We start from the raw sequence: 21468 nt of genomic DNA, 5'->3' as shown, positions 1-21468 counted from the left end.
AATAAGCAGTTAGCCTTTTTAGATCTTCTAATTCTTCGCCAACCAGATGGTAACCTACATTTCTCAGTTTATAGAAAGAAGACTCATACAGGCCACTATATCCATGCAGAATCTCATCACCATCCCAGTCAAAAGGCAGGAACTATTAAAACACTGGTTCATCGGGCCCACTCCTTTTGTTCTACAGAAGATCTTTTACAGAAAGAAATACGATATATAACTTCTTCCTTTCTATCTAATGGCTATAAGAATTGCTTCATTAAAAGAACTTTGAGTAGATTTAATATGTCTCCCTCTTCAAACACAGAGGAAATAACGCGCATTACCATCCCTTATATACAAGGCATCAGTGAACGTATAGCAAAAATTTTAAAACCACTGAATATTTTTGTTGCCTTTCGACCGTTTAGAAAAATCTCCACCTTTCTCGCTTCTCCAAAGGACAAGCTTCCACATCTTAATCATCCAGGTGTCTACCAGATTCCGTGCTCTTGTGGATTATGTTATTTCGGACAAACGGGAAGATCTGCCTCCATTCGGCTAGAAGAACACCAATCTTATATTGAATACTTTAAACCTGAAAAGTCTGGATTTGCAGAACATGCCATCTTCACTAGACACAGAGTTCATTGGAGAAAGACAAGAGTTCTTCACAAAAGTCAGTTTCTCATGGAATGCCTTTATAAAGAAGCATGTGAAACTCTACTTCATTCTCCTAACTTAAACAGATCCGACGGTTTACGTCTATCCCCTTTATGGGAGATAGTACTTTACAAATCAGCTAATCTTTCCTAACTTTTTATTGTATTAATTTTTTTTTTTTTTTTTTTTTTTTTTTTTTTTTTAGGAAAGTTATTGACCTTTTTAGTTATCTTACACCAGCTACTTAGGTGGCGCTTTTTGGAATTGTCAGTTAGTGTTTAATTTTTGTGCCTAATTGTACTGAAGATGCCTGTGACACACAGGCGAAAATTATACTATTAAATAATATTTCTACGTGAGTTTTTCCGTTATTTATTTGTAAAGAATCGAATGCAAGAACTCCTTTCCCAGGCATATGGTTGCGGAGCACGTAACCACTCGGCTAACAACACGGGTACAGTCTATGTAATTGCATTGTGTAAATGTGTAATTTCATTTACCCATATAATTGTAGCATTTTGAAAAGCTTTTCTCTCATCTTATCAGATGCATTTTCCACATCTGCAAACTCAAATACAGATTCCTGTTATATTCTCATATATTCTCAAGTACAGATTCCTGTTATATTTTCGATTTGGCCTGATCCCATCTTATAACTTCCCAAGTTTCTCTTAGCCCCTTCTAAGTATACTTGTGTATATCTCACCTAGAATACTCAGTATAGAAATTCCTCTATAATTTTTGTGTTCAGTTTTATTTCCTTTTTTTTTTTTTTAATGGATGTAAACAATCAGAGCTTTACTCCAAAATTCAATCTTCTGAATTATGCAGTATACTCACTGTAATTTTTTTTTACCTTCATATTTGAACATTTCTAGCCAAATATCATCTATTACAGCTATCTTTCTACATTTCTCAATGTTCTTTTCTACTTCTTGGATTGATATGTACTTCTAACTGCATTCCTCTTGAACATTTCCAACCCCAGTTCTGTCACTGATTATCTCACTTAACAGTCTCTCAAAGTAATTATTGCAGACGTCCATGACATGAAAACTGAAGATAAATATATTCTAGATGCCTGGAGTAATTACTTTGAAAGAATGCTAAATGAAACAACCAGTGTCAGCATGATGGTAGAAAACTCCCAGTGGGAATGCAGTCAAGAATACATATCCATACTTGAAGTAGAAAAAGTAAAAAAAATCTTAAAAGTGGAAAGGCAGCTGAAGTAGATGACATTCGACCAGAAATACTTAAGTATGGAGGTATAAAAATCATACAGTGGCTGCACTACAAATGGCGTAACTTTTTCATGTAGTACTATCTTAATTATCCTGCACCCCCCCTCTCCCCAAAGATACATATTAAAAATTTAATAATGATGATTATTATTGCATGGGTACCACAAAAAGGAAGGGCAAGGCAAAGAGATCAGAAGAATACCGCAAGGATACCAATAAACACAATGGTGAATACAGAACAAGAGAAGTGTGTGAGATCATTGGAAACATGAACAAGTAATGGAGCCTAAAGCAGAGAACTATAAAGAACAAAACCTGAAAATCTTGAAGAACACAGAAGAAACAGTAGAGAGAAAGAGGATATTACTTAAATTTATATAAGATATATAAGAAGATGTGATGCTTCAAAAGAGATTAATTAATGAATTAAAGGAAATAACACCACCAGACAACACAGATGGAGAGATAAATATGCAAAGGAAGGTAAAGTTGTAATGGCATTTTTGTATTACATGGCAGTAAAGCATTGCCAGCCTGGTTGGCTGAGTGATTAGAGTATCTATTTTCCAACCAACAGGTTTTGGGTTCAAATCCAGGTTTGGCATGGATGTTTGTGATTGTCGTTAGGTGGGAGATGAATTTCATCACCCAGTGTGAGACCACCACCCTGCTTATTGGAGGTCTGAAGTGGCAAGTTCCATGTCTGGTTTCTAAATTAGGGTTAACAATGTAAAAAAAATAAAAATAAAAAACTATAAAAAATTAATTAATAAAAAATAGAAAAAAATCCTTAGCCCACTCGTGGTACTTATGTAGTTTAGACTTAATAATCCTGTGATTGGTAATCACAAAAAAAAATTGGAACTATAAAAGCCTAGGGAAGAATGAAATTATTGGGACGATTCCTAAAGTATGATGGCGAGGTGATGAAAAAAAAAGATGAACTACACCAAATGTGCACTGCATGGGATAAGGGAAGAGCACCAAGAGAATGGACAAGATCAATTTTAATACCCATTTATGAAAAAGCAAAATGGTCTGCAAAATTTATAGAACAGTTGCCCTAATGAGTCATGTTGGTAAAGTAGTTATGATGCTTAAGAGAAAGAATAAGGAAGATGAATAAGCAGAATTCAGAAGAGACAGGAGTACAGTGCATTGGGTCTTAATGTTAAGATTAACTGTGGAGAAAGCTCTGTATAAAAATATAATTATTCATTCTGCTTTGTGGACTTTCAAGGAGAGATTCGACAGCACATCTAAAAGTGGTATGGGCTATACTCAATTCTTAGAGGAGAAAGAAACCATATATCTATCAATCACAGATATTCAACAATAATGAAATAATGCAAAAAGCTGCCATCAAAAATTGTGAAAAAACATGAAGATAGTTTCAGACAATGAGAGGCATGAGACAAGGAGACTCCATATCCCCAAACTTTTTTATCATGGTTTTGGAAATAATAATGGGTGTTACAAAGAAAAATATAAAACAATATCATGATGATATAATATTATCATATCAGCATGATATGGAAGTGAAGGAGGTCATAAAGAGGATGAAGAATGGAAAATGACAGGATCACAGTGGAGGCATGGAAGGCACTGGGAAGAAGAGGGAATTGGCCTGCTGTGGGACCTATTCATAAAAGTTTGTCAACAGGAAAATATGCCCAAGGAGTGGAGGAAAAGTATTCTTGTCCCTATCTACAAGGGCAAAAGGATGCACAAGACTATAAGAATTACAGAGGAATAAAGTTGATTTCCCACACAATGAAAATGCTAGAAAGGGCACTTGATGGAAGACTGAGGCAGGCGGTGGAGATTGCAAAGGAGCAATTTGGCTTCATGCCTGGTCAATTGACAATAGAGGCTATCTTTGGGTTATGACAGATGATGGAAAAGTTTTGAGAGAAACAACAGGAGATACTGGAGAAAGAATATGATAGAGTGCCAAAGCAAGAAGTCTGGAGGTGTCTGAGGGAGAAGGTGGTATCGGAGAAATATGTCAGGTTGGTGTAGGAGATGTAGAGAAATGTGAAGACAAGAGTTCGGACCTGCCTGGGAGAAAAGACAAAGTTTTCAAGTGGCAGTTGATTTGCATCAAGGGTCAGCATTAAGTCCACTCCTGTTTAATATTGTGATGGAGGTGGTGACGGAGGAGGTGAGAGAAGACATGCCATGGACAATGTTGTATACAGATGACATAGTACTGTGTGAAGAATCAAGAGAAGTGGCAGCTAAAATGGAAAAATGGAGAAAAGTACTGGAAGAGAGAAGTATGAGGCTGAGCAGAAGTAAGACAGAGTATACGTGTTGCAAAGTGGATGGCAGCCAAGAGACAGATCTGGAGCTGGAAGGAAATGTCATTAGGAAGATTAGAAACTTCAGATACTTAGGTTCAACAGTGAAAGAAGATGAATAGACTGAGAATGAAGTGGGATACAGGATATAAGCAGGATGGAGGAACTGGAGAGAGAGATGGATGGAGTGCTATGCGATAAGAGGGTGCTGATCAATCTAAAAGCAAAATCTACAGGACACTAGTAAGACCAGCTATGACATATGCTATGGAAACCATAGCCCTGAGGAAAAATAACATCAGCAGGATGGAGGTAGCAGAGATGAGAATGCTTAGGTGGATGTGCAGTGTGACGAGAAAGGATCGTCTGAGAAATGACTATGTAAGGGAAATGGTGAAAGTTATGAATTTAGGAGCGAAGATACAGGAGGCAAGATTGAAATGGTATGGTCATGTGATGAGGAGGGAGGACAAGTATGTGGGAAGAGAGGTCATGCAAATGGATGTGCAGGGGAGGAGGAAGTGCAGGCAACCAAAGAAGAGATGGAGGGAGCTAGTGGAGGAGGACTTGAGGATGAACTTGGATGTGGTTGCAGTCCAAGACAGGAGGATGTGGAGGAGACTCACCAAAAACAGCGACCCACTTAAGTGGGATAGGCTGCAGAGGAAGAAGAAGATTATGCTGATATAATATAATATTAGTCGTGAGAATTAATGACCCAAGATTTAGAGATGACAGTTAACGAAGAACATAAAGAACTAGAAAGAACAGTGTGGAAGTTAAATAAGGAAGTAAAGAGATATGGGTTGATAATGAACATTGATAAAACAAAAATGATGATATTCAGGGGATGAAGATGATGAGTCATAAACTCAGAGTATGCTAAGTGGCATGGAAATAGATTTGTCTGTGGATTATAAGATGGTGATTCTTAATTAAACAGCAATAGTGAGGTGTGACCATTTAAATTTCAGGAATGACACAAGTTTATAACAATTTAATAAGAATAAATAACTTTACAAATATAATGGATTAGTTGACAATGGCTAACTTTCAGTCAATATAACAAAGCCCTACTATCTGTTGCACATTTACTTAATATAATGGAGAATCTAACAAACATTGAATACGTGAAGAAGAGCATTCTTATGTGCTTAACTACATTTAACCTATATGCTGACTTCTTTTGTCAGCTAGCTAAAACAGTGCTTAAATTACCTTTAGGCAATTCGAAATGTTTACCCCAATAGCAGCTTTAGATTAACTAAATTCTATGTCTAAAGTCCTACTAGGCTTATAGGTTATTATGACCATTGCTGATGACAAAATTGAGTGAAGAAGAGTGTTTAGCCTTCTTACCATGATGAAGATGAGAGATTGGGCAAAGAGAAAGAGTTGATATCTCCCCCCCCACACACACACACCCATTTTGTTTCTCAGTTCCTTCTTATATTGCTATGTCTTACTCTATACATATGCATATCACATGACTCTGCTCTGCATACAACTATAATTCTTCTTTCATGAACAGTGTTGTAACTGATTATCATGAGGTATTATGATTTGTCAACATATTATGCTGACTGCTTTTAAGAATTCAGTTATCAGAAAATTTTCCTAGTGTGAGACTGAACTCTTAAAGGATAAAGAAACAAATAAAGATCAGTAGATATGAGTTGGAAGAAGTCAGGAGTTTTACATACCTCAGGAGAAACATGACTCATGATTTAGACTCTAAAAAGGAAATAAGAACTCAGATTGCGAAGCTAAAGTAGGCTTCAGGCAACAGATAAGATATAGAAATGTAAAACAATGGGTCCTGACAGACCCAAAACTGTGTCAGGACCCATTGTTTATGAATGTTCATAAGTATGCTATATTGATGTGAAATATAAATAATGATCAAATACAAATATGGATGCCATAGAAAAAATTTTTATAAATTAAATAGATACAAAACATAATGAATGAAGAAGTCTACAGAAAAGAGAATCTAATTCAGAAACCTAATCTAGTGCAGAAAATAATTAGAAGAAAATAAAGCCTTTTTTGGACATATTCACAAGATAGATGATAACAGAACACCTTGTTGTTTGGTAGAATGAACAGCATAAACAGAAGGGTACAACCCAGAAGAGAGTGGATACATGATCTAGAGAAGTGATGTGGAGAAGTTTACAAGAGTTGAGCCACCTGGCAATGGACAGGAAAAATAGTGAGAACAGCATCAGGCACTGATGAGTATTGGCCACCATGATCTCAAAATATATAAAAATTACTTAAATATGTTTAACTAATTAAAAATAAATAAAGATGAACTAGTGTTATAGGCATTAACAAGATTTGGCTACAGGAGAAACATTATGCAGTATGCTGAAGTATGGAATGTTTTTGATGATGATAGAAAGAATCTGCACCTGCAGGATGATATACAGAAATATTAAATAGATTTGAGGTTAGGTGATTGAAATAAACAGTCCTTGTGAAGAATGAAAATAAGGTATGATAGGGTAGCTTCACAAGAACTTGGACACATGCACTAAGGTAAGGGAGTGGGATTGTTACAAGAGAGAGAATAATGGGACTGAAGTGATGACCACAAGAAGTGTGGTCAATATACAGTTTTGTTGGACAAGAAAAGCAAGGACTGCAGCAATAGGTTAAGCAGTTTGTGCTAATGAATCAACTCAAGCTGCTTAATTAAACCAGTCAGTTTTAAAAGTTACCCGAATATGCATCAGCCTAATGGCTGGTTAATTATACACATTCACTAATGGCAGAACAATCAAAAAGGTAATGAATTTCTAGCACTGGTTTCAAGATATGGGATATCTTAAAGATATTTCCTATCTTGAATAGAGTGGGTGGAGAAGTGATTACAGAAAAATTGAGTTCAAACAGAATAGGGATCCTGAATGGTGGATGTAGTAGTATGAGTAATATAGACAATAGGTTTGAGGCTGCTTGATGTGAAGTAGAGATTAAAAGAACAAATCACATGGTTGAACGGTACATCTGAAGAGGCTTTTGAACTGCATAGAAAAACCTTATGGGTGCAAGTAGTACTATCATTATGGATGACTGGTAATTAACTGAAGGAAATTAAAATGCATAAAACAGATATTAATTAAAGGAAAATTTAATGAATACCTTCAAATACCTTGAGGAAGAAGGCAAGAAACTAATATTGTTCCTAAAGTCCTAATGGTGCACCCTAGTGGGATAATTGGGTTGTCTTGGCCATTGGACTGAAGTTCTTGTGATGCAAGTCTCCCAAATTTGGAGCAGTCTCATGCACCCAAATTTGTTGAGGTTTGGAACATTTTTTAGAGCCGCTGATGATTCCATGAATAATCTTTCGTACTTGAACTTGCTGCAGTGTATTATTTTAGTTTTCTTCCAACGAATTCTATGGCAGGTATCTATGGCATGGTCTGCAAGCCCAGAGTGGCTGTAGTGAAACCGGATGTTGTCTTTGTGTTCTGAAATCCTGATATTCGCTGTCCTGCCTGTTTGGCCAAAGTAGGACAATTTACAGCTGCAAGGGACCTGGTATACACCAGGTAGGTCTTTGATAGAGTGGATAAGGGATGCCAACTTTTTATATGGTCTATAACAAAACGTTAGGTCATATTTTTTGAGGATATTGGTAATTTTCTCAGAGGTGCCCCGGATGTAGGGGATGGTGATAGATTAGTGTAATCTTTATTGTGAAGGGGGAGGGGGGAGTTATGGTTTACTGGTTTTAGTATTTTTTGGGGGTTGTCACCATTGGCTAAGAAAGTTTTAAGGATGTGGTTTAGTTCAGTGGTTAGGGCATCGTCATCTGAGCAGATTAATTTTGCCCTGTTATATAGTGTTGTGGATGATTTCAACTACAGGGATATAGAGTGTAGAGAGGAGAAAACATGCAAGATGAGAGAAAGAGAATTTATAGAGATATTGAGAGATAATTATGTTAAGCAGCACATGATAGAAGGGATTAATGGTGGGAACATTAGATATAGTAACAGTATCTGAGAATCTGTATATAAATGAGGCAGTTGTTTTGCTTTCAACTGGAAGGTGCATTCATGGCATTTTAACTTGGAAGAAGGTGAAAAATCAAGTAATATCAAGTAGGATAAATATGGAAATAAAAAGCAGGTGATTATGTTATACACAGCAAAGAGGCTGCTTAAAGACTTAGCATTAAAGAATGCACACAGAGGAATCATTAGTACAAAGTAAGTGGTCAACAAATATATATAGATATCTGACTACAGAAAGAAGAATAATCCCTGGAAACTGTATAAAGAGGGTGTGAGTAGGGGAGTGAGAGGCAGGTTTTTTTCATGCAGAGTTGTGAATGATTGGAATGCCTTGCCTGAGAATGTGGTGTCTGCAAAGAGTTTGAATGTGTTTAAAACACGGCATGATGGGCTGTGTGTGTGTGATAAAAGGACCTCCCAGATGAGTCTTTGACTCCATGAGGTCTTGGGGATGGTAATAGTAATAATAATAATAATAGATCACATGGAAGTTAAACAGATGAATAAAGCTTCAAAGTTAGGGCTACATAAAAAGAAAATGTTGTGAATCCAATACTGAAAGATAAGTGACATCAGGAGTGGTAGAAAGCAGACTATGAGAATAGCTATGAGGAAGGCAAAATTGAACTATGAAAGTAAAAGTGGTTAATTATGAAAAAGTAGCAAAGAGAAGTCCAAAAATTTTTATCTCTGTGTGACAGGTAAAGGAAGAATAATCTCAGTGAATGCAGAAGTTAAGAACGTGCCAGATGTTTAAGAAGTAGCTGTGTTGTTAAGCAATCACTTTTGTAAAGTGTAGATACCAGGCAAATCCATTAGCTATCTTGATGTTGATCCCTGACTTCAGGTAGAATTAGAAAGGATAGAGGCGGATGAGTTGGTTATGAAAGCTGTTACAAGAGCTGGATTCGAATAAAGCAGTGTGAAAGGATGGAATATCAGCAGAATGCTGGAGGAGTATGCAAGAGCCTTAATGGTTACTCTTACTGGTTATTCTACTCGAGTCTAAACACAAGCACGGTTCCTACTGAGTAGAAGACGACCAAGATAATTCCATTAAACGAGTGTGGAGATAGGAAAGAGGCAACCAATTATAAATCAATCAGTATCTCTGGAGAGGCATCAGGGTATTGGAGAGGCTACTTAGGATCTACATTCAAATGTGGGAAGATGCACTTTGATTCTGTATAGAGAATAGTGTGGTTTGTTAAAGGCAGACCTTGCTTTAGCAATATGTTAATTTTTACAACAGAATGACCGCAGAAATTACATTTCTGTGTGCATTTGCATACAAGTGCCACTTGTTGGTACTTGCTTTTTTTTCCCTTTTTTTTATTTTATATCAACATCACACACACAAGAGGTCACAAAACTTATAAAACAATAATGTTGAGGACAAGCGATTAGGGAGAAAAAGTAATCCCTTAATGTGTTTCTTGAAGAGCTAAATGTTATTGTGATTGGCAAAATGGTATTGGGAGGAGGAGGGAAGGCCATTCAAAACAAGTGAGATAGAATACAAGAGGATAAGTTGGTTCAAGAAGTTTGAAGCTGAACTATGTATGGATCCTAACATGCAGATGCTGTTCATGTTCTTACACCATTAAAGGAAAGTGGAGGAATGATGATGGCTAGATCAGTAGAGCAGTGCCCATAAAAACACATAACAAAATAATGCAGAAACAGATTGTATATGAGAACACAACTGGGGGAGGAGTAAGAGGAGAAGAAGTGATGGAGAGAGAGAAAAATTATGCTAAATAAACTATTATCTTCTAAATAGTACAAAGGTATTCATAGGGAAGTTTTTGGACATTATCAATTTCCAGATATGTATCCCTAAGGGGTGTTCAGGTCACTATGACAGCACTACATCATTAAGTTAACATTATTATTAATCTCCTATCAACAATTTTCATCCAAATCAATTTATTACTAGTGGGCACTCCAATAATGTCACATTTAACATTTTGTGCTTCTAAAGCACTTCTGACTGAATCAATATACTTAGACCTTGGTCTTCCCCAGGGTCTCTTTCCTGCCATCTTGGCATCAAACACCGGTTTTACTAAACTTTCCTCACCCATTCTATTCAAGTGGCTGTACAACTTTAGATTAGCTCTGCTAACATATTCTTGAATGCTTATAATGTCAAGTCCCTTTCTAATATCTTCATTTTTGATGTGATTCTGCCATTGATGCCATCTACTCACTTCCCTAATTTTTCTCGGCTCATATATGTTGTCTTTAGTCTTGGATCAAGTGATTTATTTCTAATCCAATTCTCACATACATAACTTAAAACTGGTTTCAACACGGTCTTGTATATTGCTAGTTTGGTGTTTTAGCTAATTTCTCTCTTATTCCATACAAATTTATTCAGAGGACTACCCACCAAAGAAGTTTTGCTTATTCTGTTCTATTTCCAGAACTTGCCATCTTCACTAAAAACAGTGCCCAAATAGCACTGAAATACGTTACTTGTTCTATAGCAGTGGTTCCCAACCTTTTTCCACTTGTTTAATACTTTTAAACCCATTTTTATAAATTATACCTTGTTTTTAAAATAGCTGTTTTTAAATACTGACATTTATTGTTCCATAACTAATGTTTTTGCATTTTGTTTACTTTACTTGTTTTTCCGCCATTGCTGATTATTTTACGCATACCGGTGGTATGCGTACCCCCAGGGGTACGCATACCACCGGTTGGGAACCGATGTTCTATAGGTTCTCCATTAAGAATGCCGTTGATGTGTTTCAATATTTCTGCCTATTTTCATAGTTTTGGATTTTCATGCCAAATTTTTTATAGTTGTTATTCAATTTAGTTAGAGAATCCTGGAGACTTTCAATAGATGTGTTTAGGACAACATCATCTGCATAAAGCAAAGAGCAAAGTTTGAAATCTCCAATCTAATATCATGCCTAATGCCACTTTCTTTCATAATGTGATGAACAAGAGTGGAGATAATGTGCATTCTTGTCATACTCCATGATTTTACATCATACCATCTTCCTGTATATCCTTCAATTCTAATTGCTGACTTAACTTAAACTAAGATTATGTAGTGCTCTATATAATGTTCCATTTACCCCATATAATTATAGTGTTTTGAAAAGCTTTTCTCTGGACACCCTATCATATGCCTTTTCCAGATCTACAAAACTTAACTACAGATCCTTGTCATATTCCCATGATTTCTCAACTATTTGTCATAAAGTAAAAATCTGCTCCTGATATCTGCTCCTGAAATCTGCTCCATTAGGCCTAAACCCAGCTTGTTCTTCTCCAAGTTTCTCTACCACAATCTTTCTCAACTGCTTTTCAAGTATGCTTGCATAAATCTTGCCTGGAACACTTAGTAGAGAAATTCATTTGTAATTCTCACATTCAGTTTTATTTCCTCCCTCCCCACTTTTTTTTAATAGATGGGTACTATGAGAACTCTACTCCAATCAGTGGGAATTTGACCTTCTTACCAGGCCCTCTGAATTATGCAGTGTAGCCACTGCAAAACTTTTATACCTCCATACTTAAGCATTTTTGGTTGAATATCATCTATTTTCCACATTTCAAGTTTTTGATGGCTTTTTCTACCACAAGAATTGATATGCAGTCCAGTTTGCATTCCTCTTGAAAATTTTCTGGTATGCCTCTGTCTCGGCTTGGTTCGTTTGACAGTCTTTGAAAGTAATTACTCCAGATTTCTAGGATATCCTTATCTTCAGTATTTATGTCACCATACTATTTCTTTCTTTTCTAAGCTTCTTCAATAGCCACCAGAACATTTTGCCACTTTTTGGTGATATTTATTTTCCATACTCTTACCAAAGCTTTCAATGGCTTTTGTTTAGCTACTTTTACACATAGCTTAGCTCTCTCTTACATTTTCTCTGTATTCTTTTACGGCATCTGCTGATTTATTTACTAGGAATTTTGGTATTCTTTTTTTTTTTCCAGAACTACTTCTTTAACTTCTGGTGTCCACCATGGTGTTCCTATTTTTCTATCCTTATAGGCAACATCATCACATACCTCCCTAAATGAATCAATTAATATCTTCTTCAGAGTTTATTACTGAAACTCCAAGGTTTCATTCTGGTTTTCAATTTGTTTCATTTTTTTCTTCAATAATATCTATATAGTAGTCAATGAGGTTTTTTCTTATTTCTTGTGTCTTCTCTTCATGTGAACTTATGCAGATCTTTATGTTGAAACATGGTGTTAGTAATGACTAGTCCTTGTCCTGAACAGAAGTGAAGTAAATACCATTATTATTAGCTTTGCCCTTTTCTCCAAATTTTCCCAAAATGTTTGTATGCCTGGTGGGATTCATATCCTACTCTGCAGTTCAGATCTCCAACAAGGACTGTGTTTTCCATTTTCTTGATGTCAGCTGCCTGTTTTAATGAGTCAAAAAATTCCTCCACTTCTTCTTTAGAAGGACTGTCTGTGGGATCATAGACACAAATAACTTTCATTGTCCATTTCGAAGTTTGCCCACATAACGCTATTTGAAACTGCCTTCCAATCAAGAAGTTTATCTTCATATTTGGTGCTGAATGCTATCGTTACTACTTCTTTTCTTTGACCATTATTGCCTGAAAAATAACATCCTATACTTATCTTTAAAGGTACCTGTGGCATGACTATAAACAATAAATTACACGATGACTACAGTAATTAACTTTAATGAAATGAAAGTACAGATATTTTGTACTGAAAATAACAGTACATCATTAATGCATAGAAACAAGCAAATCAAAGAAACGGGCAAGGTACATACAGCAGTCGATGGTTTATCAATTATAAACTATTGCCATGTGCTAGAAATTAATCTTGAAGAAGTATCGTCTCATTCCCACATATTTTCCCATCAACAAGATTTCTCATCTGTTGTCATCTACAAAAGACAAACTGTCACCTCTGTCATTAGCTAGCATTTACCAGATACCTTGTGAATGTAATCTAACATACTTTGGGCAGACAGGCCATTCTGTGCAAAAAAAAGAATTAATGAACATCAGTATTATATTGAATACATGAAACCTCAAAAGTATAGTACAACATAGTATTGACACTGTATCCAGTGGGATAAAGCTCATCTTCTCCATAGAAGCAGGTTTAAATATGAATGCCTTTTCAAAGAAAGTTGTGAAGCTCTTTTACATCAGCCAAATCTGAATAGGAATGATTATCTCTCACTCCCAAAAGTTCGGGAGATTCTTATTTTATGTAACCATCGAAAATAGTTTTTAATAATATTATTTATTAATATTAATTTTCTAGCACGCAGCAACAGTTTTTAATTGGTAAACCACCAGCTGCTGTATGTACCTTGTATTCCCGTTTCTTTGATTTGCTTGTTTCTACATACTGACGATGTACTGTTATTTTCAGCACGAAATATCTGTACTTTCATTTCATTAAAGTTAATTACTGTGGTTATTGTGTAATTTATTGTTTAACATCCTAGACTTATTATTTACTAAGATCTCACCTATTTTTGTTGACTTAGTAATGCCAATTATGTCCACATGGTACTGTTCGAATTCTTCTGCAAGTTTGATTTCCTTTCCATTAATACATCTTATATCGACATGTTCCTACATTCAATTCTTCTGACTTTGAGTTTATTTCTCTTCTTCTTCTTCTAGATGTTGAATAGGAGCTTGTTCCAGTAGCTGACTTTTCACTGTTCACCCTGGTTCCCTGACAAAAACAGTGGGGGTCTTGTTTAACCAGGCAATGCCCCAGCTGGCATGAAATATCATATTGTACCATCATATGCATTTGTGGTTTAAGCAAATAGAGAGTACAATTTGATTGGCTAAGTCCCAAACTGCCAGACCATCCTCGTATGCTCAGTACCCAGTAGATACCTACTAATGGAATACACATGAAGGTAATAATTGGACATTAGGTCAGAAACCCAGTCGGTTCTCCACATTCCTGAAAGATGATGTGCAGGTCTATTTTCACCAGTTATTTGGCTTTGACCTTTCAGTGACTCCTATTGCTACTTTTGGTGCATGTCCCCAAAGTAGATCAGTATTCTAAGATCGAGCAGATGCATGATATAGTGCTAGACAAAGCTACATAAAATGCTAGAAGCTGTGTAAGCAAGAAGTGTTTTAAATGAAAGGGTTCGAATTTTTGTGGAGGGTACTTTTTATTTTATTTTTTGTTTGTATGTGATTTTTTTTTTGTTAATTTTTATCATAGATGCATTTCTTAAATCAGTTTCACTATTATTTATTATGATGTCTTTCATATATTATGTCCTAAATATCTGACCTAAACAAAAACATCGGCAAGACATTGACCTAAAAATTCAACACACTTTAAAACCACTATATAGAATCTTCACTTAAAGGCAAACAATTACTTAGTAAATAAATTAAAGATACCAAGAAATTATATACTTGGTTTAATCTTTTATCCAAGTGTAAGCAAACAGATTTTTGTGCCTGAAGTATTTTCAGTCCTAGGGCAACTCATATATAGAAGCTAATGACTTCACATTCACTTGCCTTAGTATCCCATAATGCAAAACACATATACTTATGGACATGTATAATGCTATGCATTATGGGAAGGGTCAGGTCACTGCACAGAGTGGTTTTGACCTTTATTGAGGTCTCATTAGTGGGAGCAAGACCCAAAGGTGATACTAAGGTGGAAGTAATGCAGAGTCATATTTTCATATATGAGTAGCCAAAAAGTGTTATATCTTATTATTAAAATACTCTGGATTAGAGATAATTGTTGGAAGTTTTTCCACTTGGTTATACTATAAATTAATGATACCAAGAAATTATATACTTGGTTTAATCCTTATCCAAGTGTAAGCAAACATAGTTTGCACCTGAGTATTTTCAGAACAGAGGCAACTCGTATATAGAAGCTAATGACTTCACATCACTTGGATAAAGGAATAAACCAAATATATAATTTTTTGGTATCTTTAATTTATAGTATATAATTTTTTGGTATCTTTAATTTATAGTATATAATTTTTTGGTATCTTTAATTTATAGTATAACCAAGTGGAAAAATTTCCACCAACTAACTCTAATGCCAAGTATTTTAATAATAAGGTGACACCTTTTGGCTACTCATATATGGAAATATGACTTCTACATTACTTGCACCTTGGTATTGCTTCTAGGTCTGGCTCCCACTGATAAGACCTCAGTAAAGGTTGAACCAGTCTAGGCAGTGACCTGACCCTTCCCATAATGCACAGCATTATACATGTCCATAAGGATATGTGCTTTGCATCATGGGATACTAAAGCAAGTGATATGAAGTCAGCTTCTATATACAAGTTGCCCCAGTCCTGAAAATACTTCAGGCACAAACTCTGTTTGCTTAGACTTGGATAAAAGATTAAACCAAGTACATAATTTCTTGGTATATATTTAATTTATAGTATAACCAAGTGGAAAAAATTCCAACAATTACTTAATGAGCTTTGATGTGTCATTCCTTATAAATGTCCTAGTAGATGATATACTACTACTTCTTTCCAAAATTTATTCCCCTGACATTTGCAAACCCTTTAAGCACTAATTTAAAAAGAAGACCATTTCACCAGGGAAAAAAAGCCAGACTATTTCCCAAATCCCAGTTTAAAACAGAGTATTCCAGAAAGTGGCACAAGAATCTAGTTAACTGCAACCAAATTGATGGCGTAATCTTGCATAAATTTCGGTGCACCTTGCTATCAGCAATTACCACCAAGAGTGCCACTGTTACCATCTATGCATGTGATCTTGTTCTTGAGGTTATATCATTCTCTATCTTCTCTGATACGCATTGTTAAAGTGCGTCTATTAATGTTAGCTTGAGCTAGTGAAATATTGGCTTGTAAACAATCGATTTTAGTCAGGATATTTATTTGAAATTCAGTTTCATGTAGTATTTTTTATTACAGAAACTTCAACACGAATCAAGTCTTTAGGTGGTATATGAATTTTTACTGCTTGGCAGGAGACTCTTGCTCCAGAGTAGAGTTTTCAGGTTAGTACTGTGGGTGGATTAAGAGATAGATAATGCACATTGGTCTGCAAACATTTGTGGGTGTGATTTGCATTAAAAAAAAAACTTTAAAATTCTGGAGAAATTATGCTTACTTTTCTAAAAAGTCTTTTCTTCTAGAAGATAATTCCACTTGAAGCGTTTTTAAGCTTTGATCCAAGGGGTGGTTACAAGCTTCTTCACCTGATTCTTGGATTGCAGGAGCACTAGCATGGCTTGTTGATGGGCTTTCTAAGATAGAGGTAGAATTTTCTTTATCATGAATCACATTTGCTGACTGAATATCTTCATCTGGCAAAAAACCCTGAGGTTCAACTGCTTCTTTTTTAGAATTAGGAAGAAGCAACTCATCTATTAAATTAATTTAGACCATTCAGAGTGAGAACAAAAATTTATTATTTTAACTATATCTAATAGTATATTTTAGCCTAAACATGTGTTATATTTAAAATCCAGTATAACCCAAAGTGTTGATGGCTACTGACATCAACACTAAATAATTTTTTTTTTATAACCAAAATTAATTACGTGGGTCATTTAGGTGTACTCTAAGTGCAATTTAGACAAGGCAGTCCCAGGAATAACAAGACTGGGTTTGGGACAGGAAAAAAAGTAAAAATTGTAGAAATATAGTGGAGATTTTGGTTGAGGAATCAACTTCAGTTTCCCATTTAAATCATGTTTTAATAGTGACCTGAACACTCAATGATCTGGTAATCAGCTATTATGAGTATACTGTAATATCAGAAGCATCATGAATAAAAGTGAGAGATTCTTAGCATTGGTAGCTGTGGAACCAAAAATTATTAGTATCAGTCAGAGCTAATTAACAGGAGAGGATAGCCTTCTAGGAATATCCTCCTGTCAGTGCCTCCTAGAATCTGGCATCTCAGGACCTGTGTGATGCTGCAGTGTATTCCGGGAGGGCAGACAATACTGGAAAGGCAGGGAAGTATTGTTCATGATTGTAGAGGAATGAAATCTAACCAGAGTAGAAAATTTTAATGACATTGGAAGTCATAATCAAGTAATACAGACAATAGGTTTAAAGGCTGTTAAGTATGAGATTGATGTTAACAGGACAATATACAGAAGTCGGCGCTGCAGATGACCAGAATCATCTGAAGAGAACTGGGAACTAGACAGAGAAACTTTATAGAGAGGACTATTATTATGGCTGATGACTATGAGGATACAGATTAAAAGGAAGAGGAAAACATGCAAGATAAGGGGAAAGAGAATTCATAGAATTACTGAGGGATAAATTAAACAGTATAACCTTAAAATAGTATATGATGGAAAGAACTTGTGGTATAAAAACACTGAATATAATAATAATGCCTGAGAATATGGCATCCCAGGCATATTCAGATCTGAATGCAGAGATGGAACTAGATGAAAGTATAGGTAAATAAAATTGGAGGTACTAAAGCTCTTGCAAGCGCTTGATCCAAACACAACTGTCGGAAATGATGGGATATTAGCATGAAGGAATGTGTAAAGAGTTAGTAATGTTTGTCTATTGCCTGGTTGTTCAACTTAAGTGTCAACAAATTTGTAATATTCTGTTATAAAAGAATGAAACTAGGATGGCAGCAAATTATAGACCAAATCATATCTCTGTTGTTGTAATCAAGGTACTGTAGAGGCTGGTTAGAAATGATATCCAAAGGTGGGTAGAAAGCACTAGGATTCTCTAGAGAAGAAAGCATGGTTGTGTTAAAGGTAGGTCTTGCTTTAGCAATCTGCTCACATGCTATAATAGCACCCACAGAATTAGATAAGGGGGAATGGATATACCATGCTACTTCTGGATTTTGTCAATGCATTTCAAAGGATTACTTATGGAGGTTGTTATCCAAACACAAAGGGGCTGGTATGCAAAATAAACAAGAAATAGGAAGGTGGCTGAATGACAGGCATCAATGGAGGGTAAGGCGATGTATCATAGGACTCTATACTTTGGCTATTGTTTAACCTTTATATTAATGATATTGGAGATAAGCTCAAGGGTGATATCCAGTTGTTTTCTGCTTATACAAAACTGAGGAGAATGATAAGGGACAAGCTGACACAATCCCTGTACGATGATTTGACTAGACTGGTATGTGGGCAAATGACAATGAATATTCAGTTGCATTTTGAATGGAGGACATTGCAGGCAAAGTATTGCATTAATGGGAATTTGCAGTAAAGCAATAAAACTAGAGACTTGGGTATTAGAGTGAACAAATAGTTAAAATAAAGGAATCACAATGCTAAGATGGTTAAGTCATTACATCAGATAGTTGCACTAATGAAGAGAACATTAACTTGTAACAAAAAGGGACTTATCCTCCCACTTTACAAATAAGGCTTTGATAAAACTTCATCTGAACTAGTATCCACAAAATGAGTCACCTGGTTTCTGATGAGATGAGAAGGCAACTGAAGATATTCAGCAGCAGGTAACCAAGATGGTGACAGCGTGAGGAAATGTGGTCTTCAGAGTATAAGGAATAAACAGAGGGGAAGAGATATGACAGAAACTTGCAAGTTAGTAAAGGGATCTTACAGCATAGGCCCCAAGTGAGATTTTTTTACAGCTTATGATAGGCAGGAATGAAACTGTCATTCTTTGGAAGCTTAGGAAGCAACACAGAGAGAGAGCGAGGGATTTAACTATTGTGTGTGTGGAATGGGTTACCATTATAACTGTAGGGTGAATGTGTTCAAGAAAAGAGATTATAAGCATTCAGGTCTGAGTGACTAAAAGTGGCCCTACCTCAACGAGTTATTGGACTCACTGAAGGAACATGAACAATAATGCATTTTGTGTTAATGAAAAAAATCTGCAATCCAAAAAAAAAAAAATCTGCTCTCCAGCCAATAGGCTAAGGGTTCACATCCCACTTTGGGCATGAATGTTTGTGACGTTCTTCATTCACTCATACACATTCAATAGATATACTCTTCCAAGATGGATTGGGATTACCACAGGAGAAGGAGACCCATCCCTTCCCCCACTAAAGGGGGGGGAGCCTTTCTCAGTGATGAGAGAAATCAGAGGCTTACCTTGTAACTCATTATTATATTTAAAAGGCAGAGGCTATAAAATAAGCTTAAGAAAAAAATTATTTACCTTGTATCGTATTGCATACCATGAGTGAAGAAGATAAACCAATTTGGAGTCAAATGGATGATTAGAAATACAGGAATTGCTGATGAAAAATAATGGAAGACATATAAAGAGAGGTGGAGAACAGTTGCACGAGGAATATAAAGCTCAGGATAAAAAGTGACTAGTATTGTAAGGAGGGAAGAATTTATTCCTAGGGGGGGGGGAATAGTGAGTGGTGAAGTGTTAGAAGTGAATAAAGAGGATGTATTCCAAACACTATGTTAAATATCAATAAGGCAAGGGAACCAGATGGAATTTCACTACATTTTTTAAGGAAATGTATAGAACAGGCTCTACCATTAACTTGGCTGTTTAATGAAAGTCTTGCAACAAGACCAATTTCTGAAGCGTGGAAGGAGGATAGGATAGTCCCATTGCATAAAACTGTGGCAGAATAGAAGTATATCAAACTATAGGCCAGTTAGTATTACTTTTGTGGTTGTTAAGATTAAGGGGCACTCATCTCGTTACCTTTTACAACAAGGCAACAAGAGTAGTGGATGAGGGAAAAACATAGTCTTCTTTCTTTTTTTTCAAAGACAAGTCAGTTTTTAAGTTGCAACATATGCATTTGGATATGAGGTTAGTGGATTGATAACTCACTTTCTAGATATCAGAGAGTTGTGTATATGGTGGAGCAGATTCTGGGAGTAGGAAAGTTAAAAGTTTCATAGAGTTCAGTACAGGGATTATTACTATTTAATCTTTATGTCAATGATATTGTCACAGGATTAAAGGGAGCTATTCAGTTTTTTTGCAGATGATGTGAAGCTTTGGAGCACTATTAGTAATAGTGCTGATGTTTTTGCTCTTCCAGAGGATTTGAATACGCTGGAAACGTGGGTAAATGAATGGGTTTATCAGTTTAACGCAAATAAATGTAGTTTTGAAATTTGAGATCTAAAGATGGGATACTTCATACTCTTAAACAAGGACAAGCGTGGAGTTATACTAGAAGAGGTAGAGGAAGCAAGAGATCTTGAGGGATGAATGTAGATCAAAATTTGAAGTTCAGAGGACATATTGCAAAAGTTTTGAAGATATCTCAGAGAACTGAGGAGGACATTGACCATGAGAGATAAATGGGTAGTGGTCCCACTGTATAAAGCTTTGATCAGACAACATCTGCATTTTTTTGCTCAGGTCTGGTCCCCAGGATTTGAAGGGCTGAAGAAACCCTTGGAGAGGGTACCAAGACAAATAACAAAAATGATGTACAATGTTGTACATCATTTTTGATTATGTTGTACAATGTTTATTATAAAAAACAGATTGAGGGCATGCAAACTGCATATTTTGGTGGATAGAAAAGAAAGGAAGGATATGACTGAGACATTTAAGCTGTTGAAAAGTTATTAATTGATTAACACTGGGGAGATTTTTCATATGGTAGGGGAAGAAACAAGGACAAGAGCCATCCTTGGAAGTGTCAAAAGGAAGTAGTGAGTAAAAGGGTAAGAAGCAAGTTTTCTTGCATAGAGAATAGTAGGAGCATAGAATGCATTTCCTGAGAGGGTGATGAAAATGCAAACGGTGGATGAGTGGTATGATGAGTCTTTGGACTCCCTGGAAGTGTCACGTAATAATAATGTCACATAATAATAATAACAATATTTTGTATTGACTAGTGTTCACCTCCCACGATGAGTCTGGTTACTCCATGGAGGTGAAGAAAATAATAATAACAATAATTAAAATTGGCAGTATTGCAAAAATACTGAGTTTAAAAGGAGGGCTTTGATAGCAAATGACTTGGAGAAATTATTTTTAGGAGTGAGACACAATTGCAGAGTTAGAAAAACTAGGTCACCATTACAGGAATGGTGAGAATGTGGGTAGAATGTAAATGTGATAAAATATGTTATTATTATTATTATTTGTCACCTCCAGGGAGTCCAAAGACTCATCGAGGGAGGGCATCTACTCTATAACTGTTTCCACCACTCACAATCCACCAACTGACCACAACTACATCAATGCCATCTCCCGCGTAGTATTTCCATAAACAATCACAAACATCCATACCTACAGCGGAATTCGAA

At 35.8% G+C, this 21468-nt stretch overlaps 1 protein-coding gene across 5 annotated transcripts in view; it reads right to left on the bottom strand.

Moving 5' to 3' along the window:
- The window catches only part of LOC150094267 (DDB1- and CUL4-associated factor 6-like), a 422923-nt gene that overhangs the window by 139046 nt on the left and 262409 nt on the right, over positions 1 to 21468 (bottom strand). For all 5 annotated transcript variants that reach the window (XM_090411919.1, XM_090411918.1, XM_090411920.1 and 2 more), the window contains exon 12: positions 16362 to 16617. In XM_090411919.1, coding sequence (XP_090268045.1) covers positions 16362 to 16617 — 256 coding nt within the window. The remainder of the gene's footprint in view (positions 1 to 16361; positions 16618 to 21468) is intronic.

Source organism: Typopeltis vanoorti, chromosome 22, assembly GCF_054136105.1.
Source record: "Typopeltis vanoorti isolate ZY-2024b chromosome 22, IOZ_Tvanoo_1.0, whole genome shotgun sequence".
Classification (NCBI taxonomy): domain Eukaryota; kingdom Metazoa; phylum Arthropoda; class Arachnida; order Uropygi; family Thelyphonidae; genus Typopeltis; species Typopeltis vanoorti.
The sequence above is the reverse complement of the archived record's forward strand: the minus strand, read 5'-3'. Positions and strand labels throughout refer to the sequence as shown.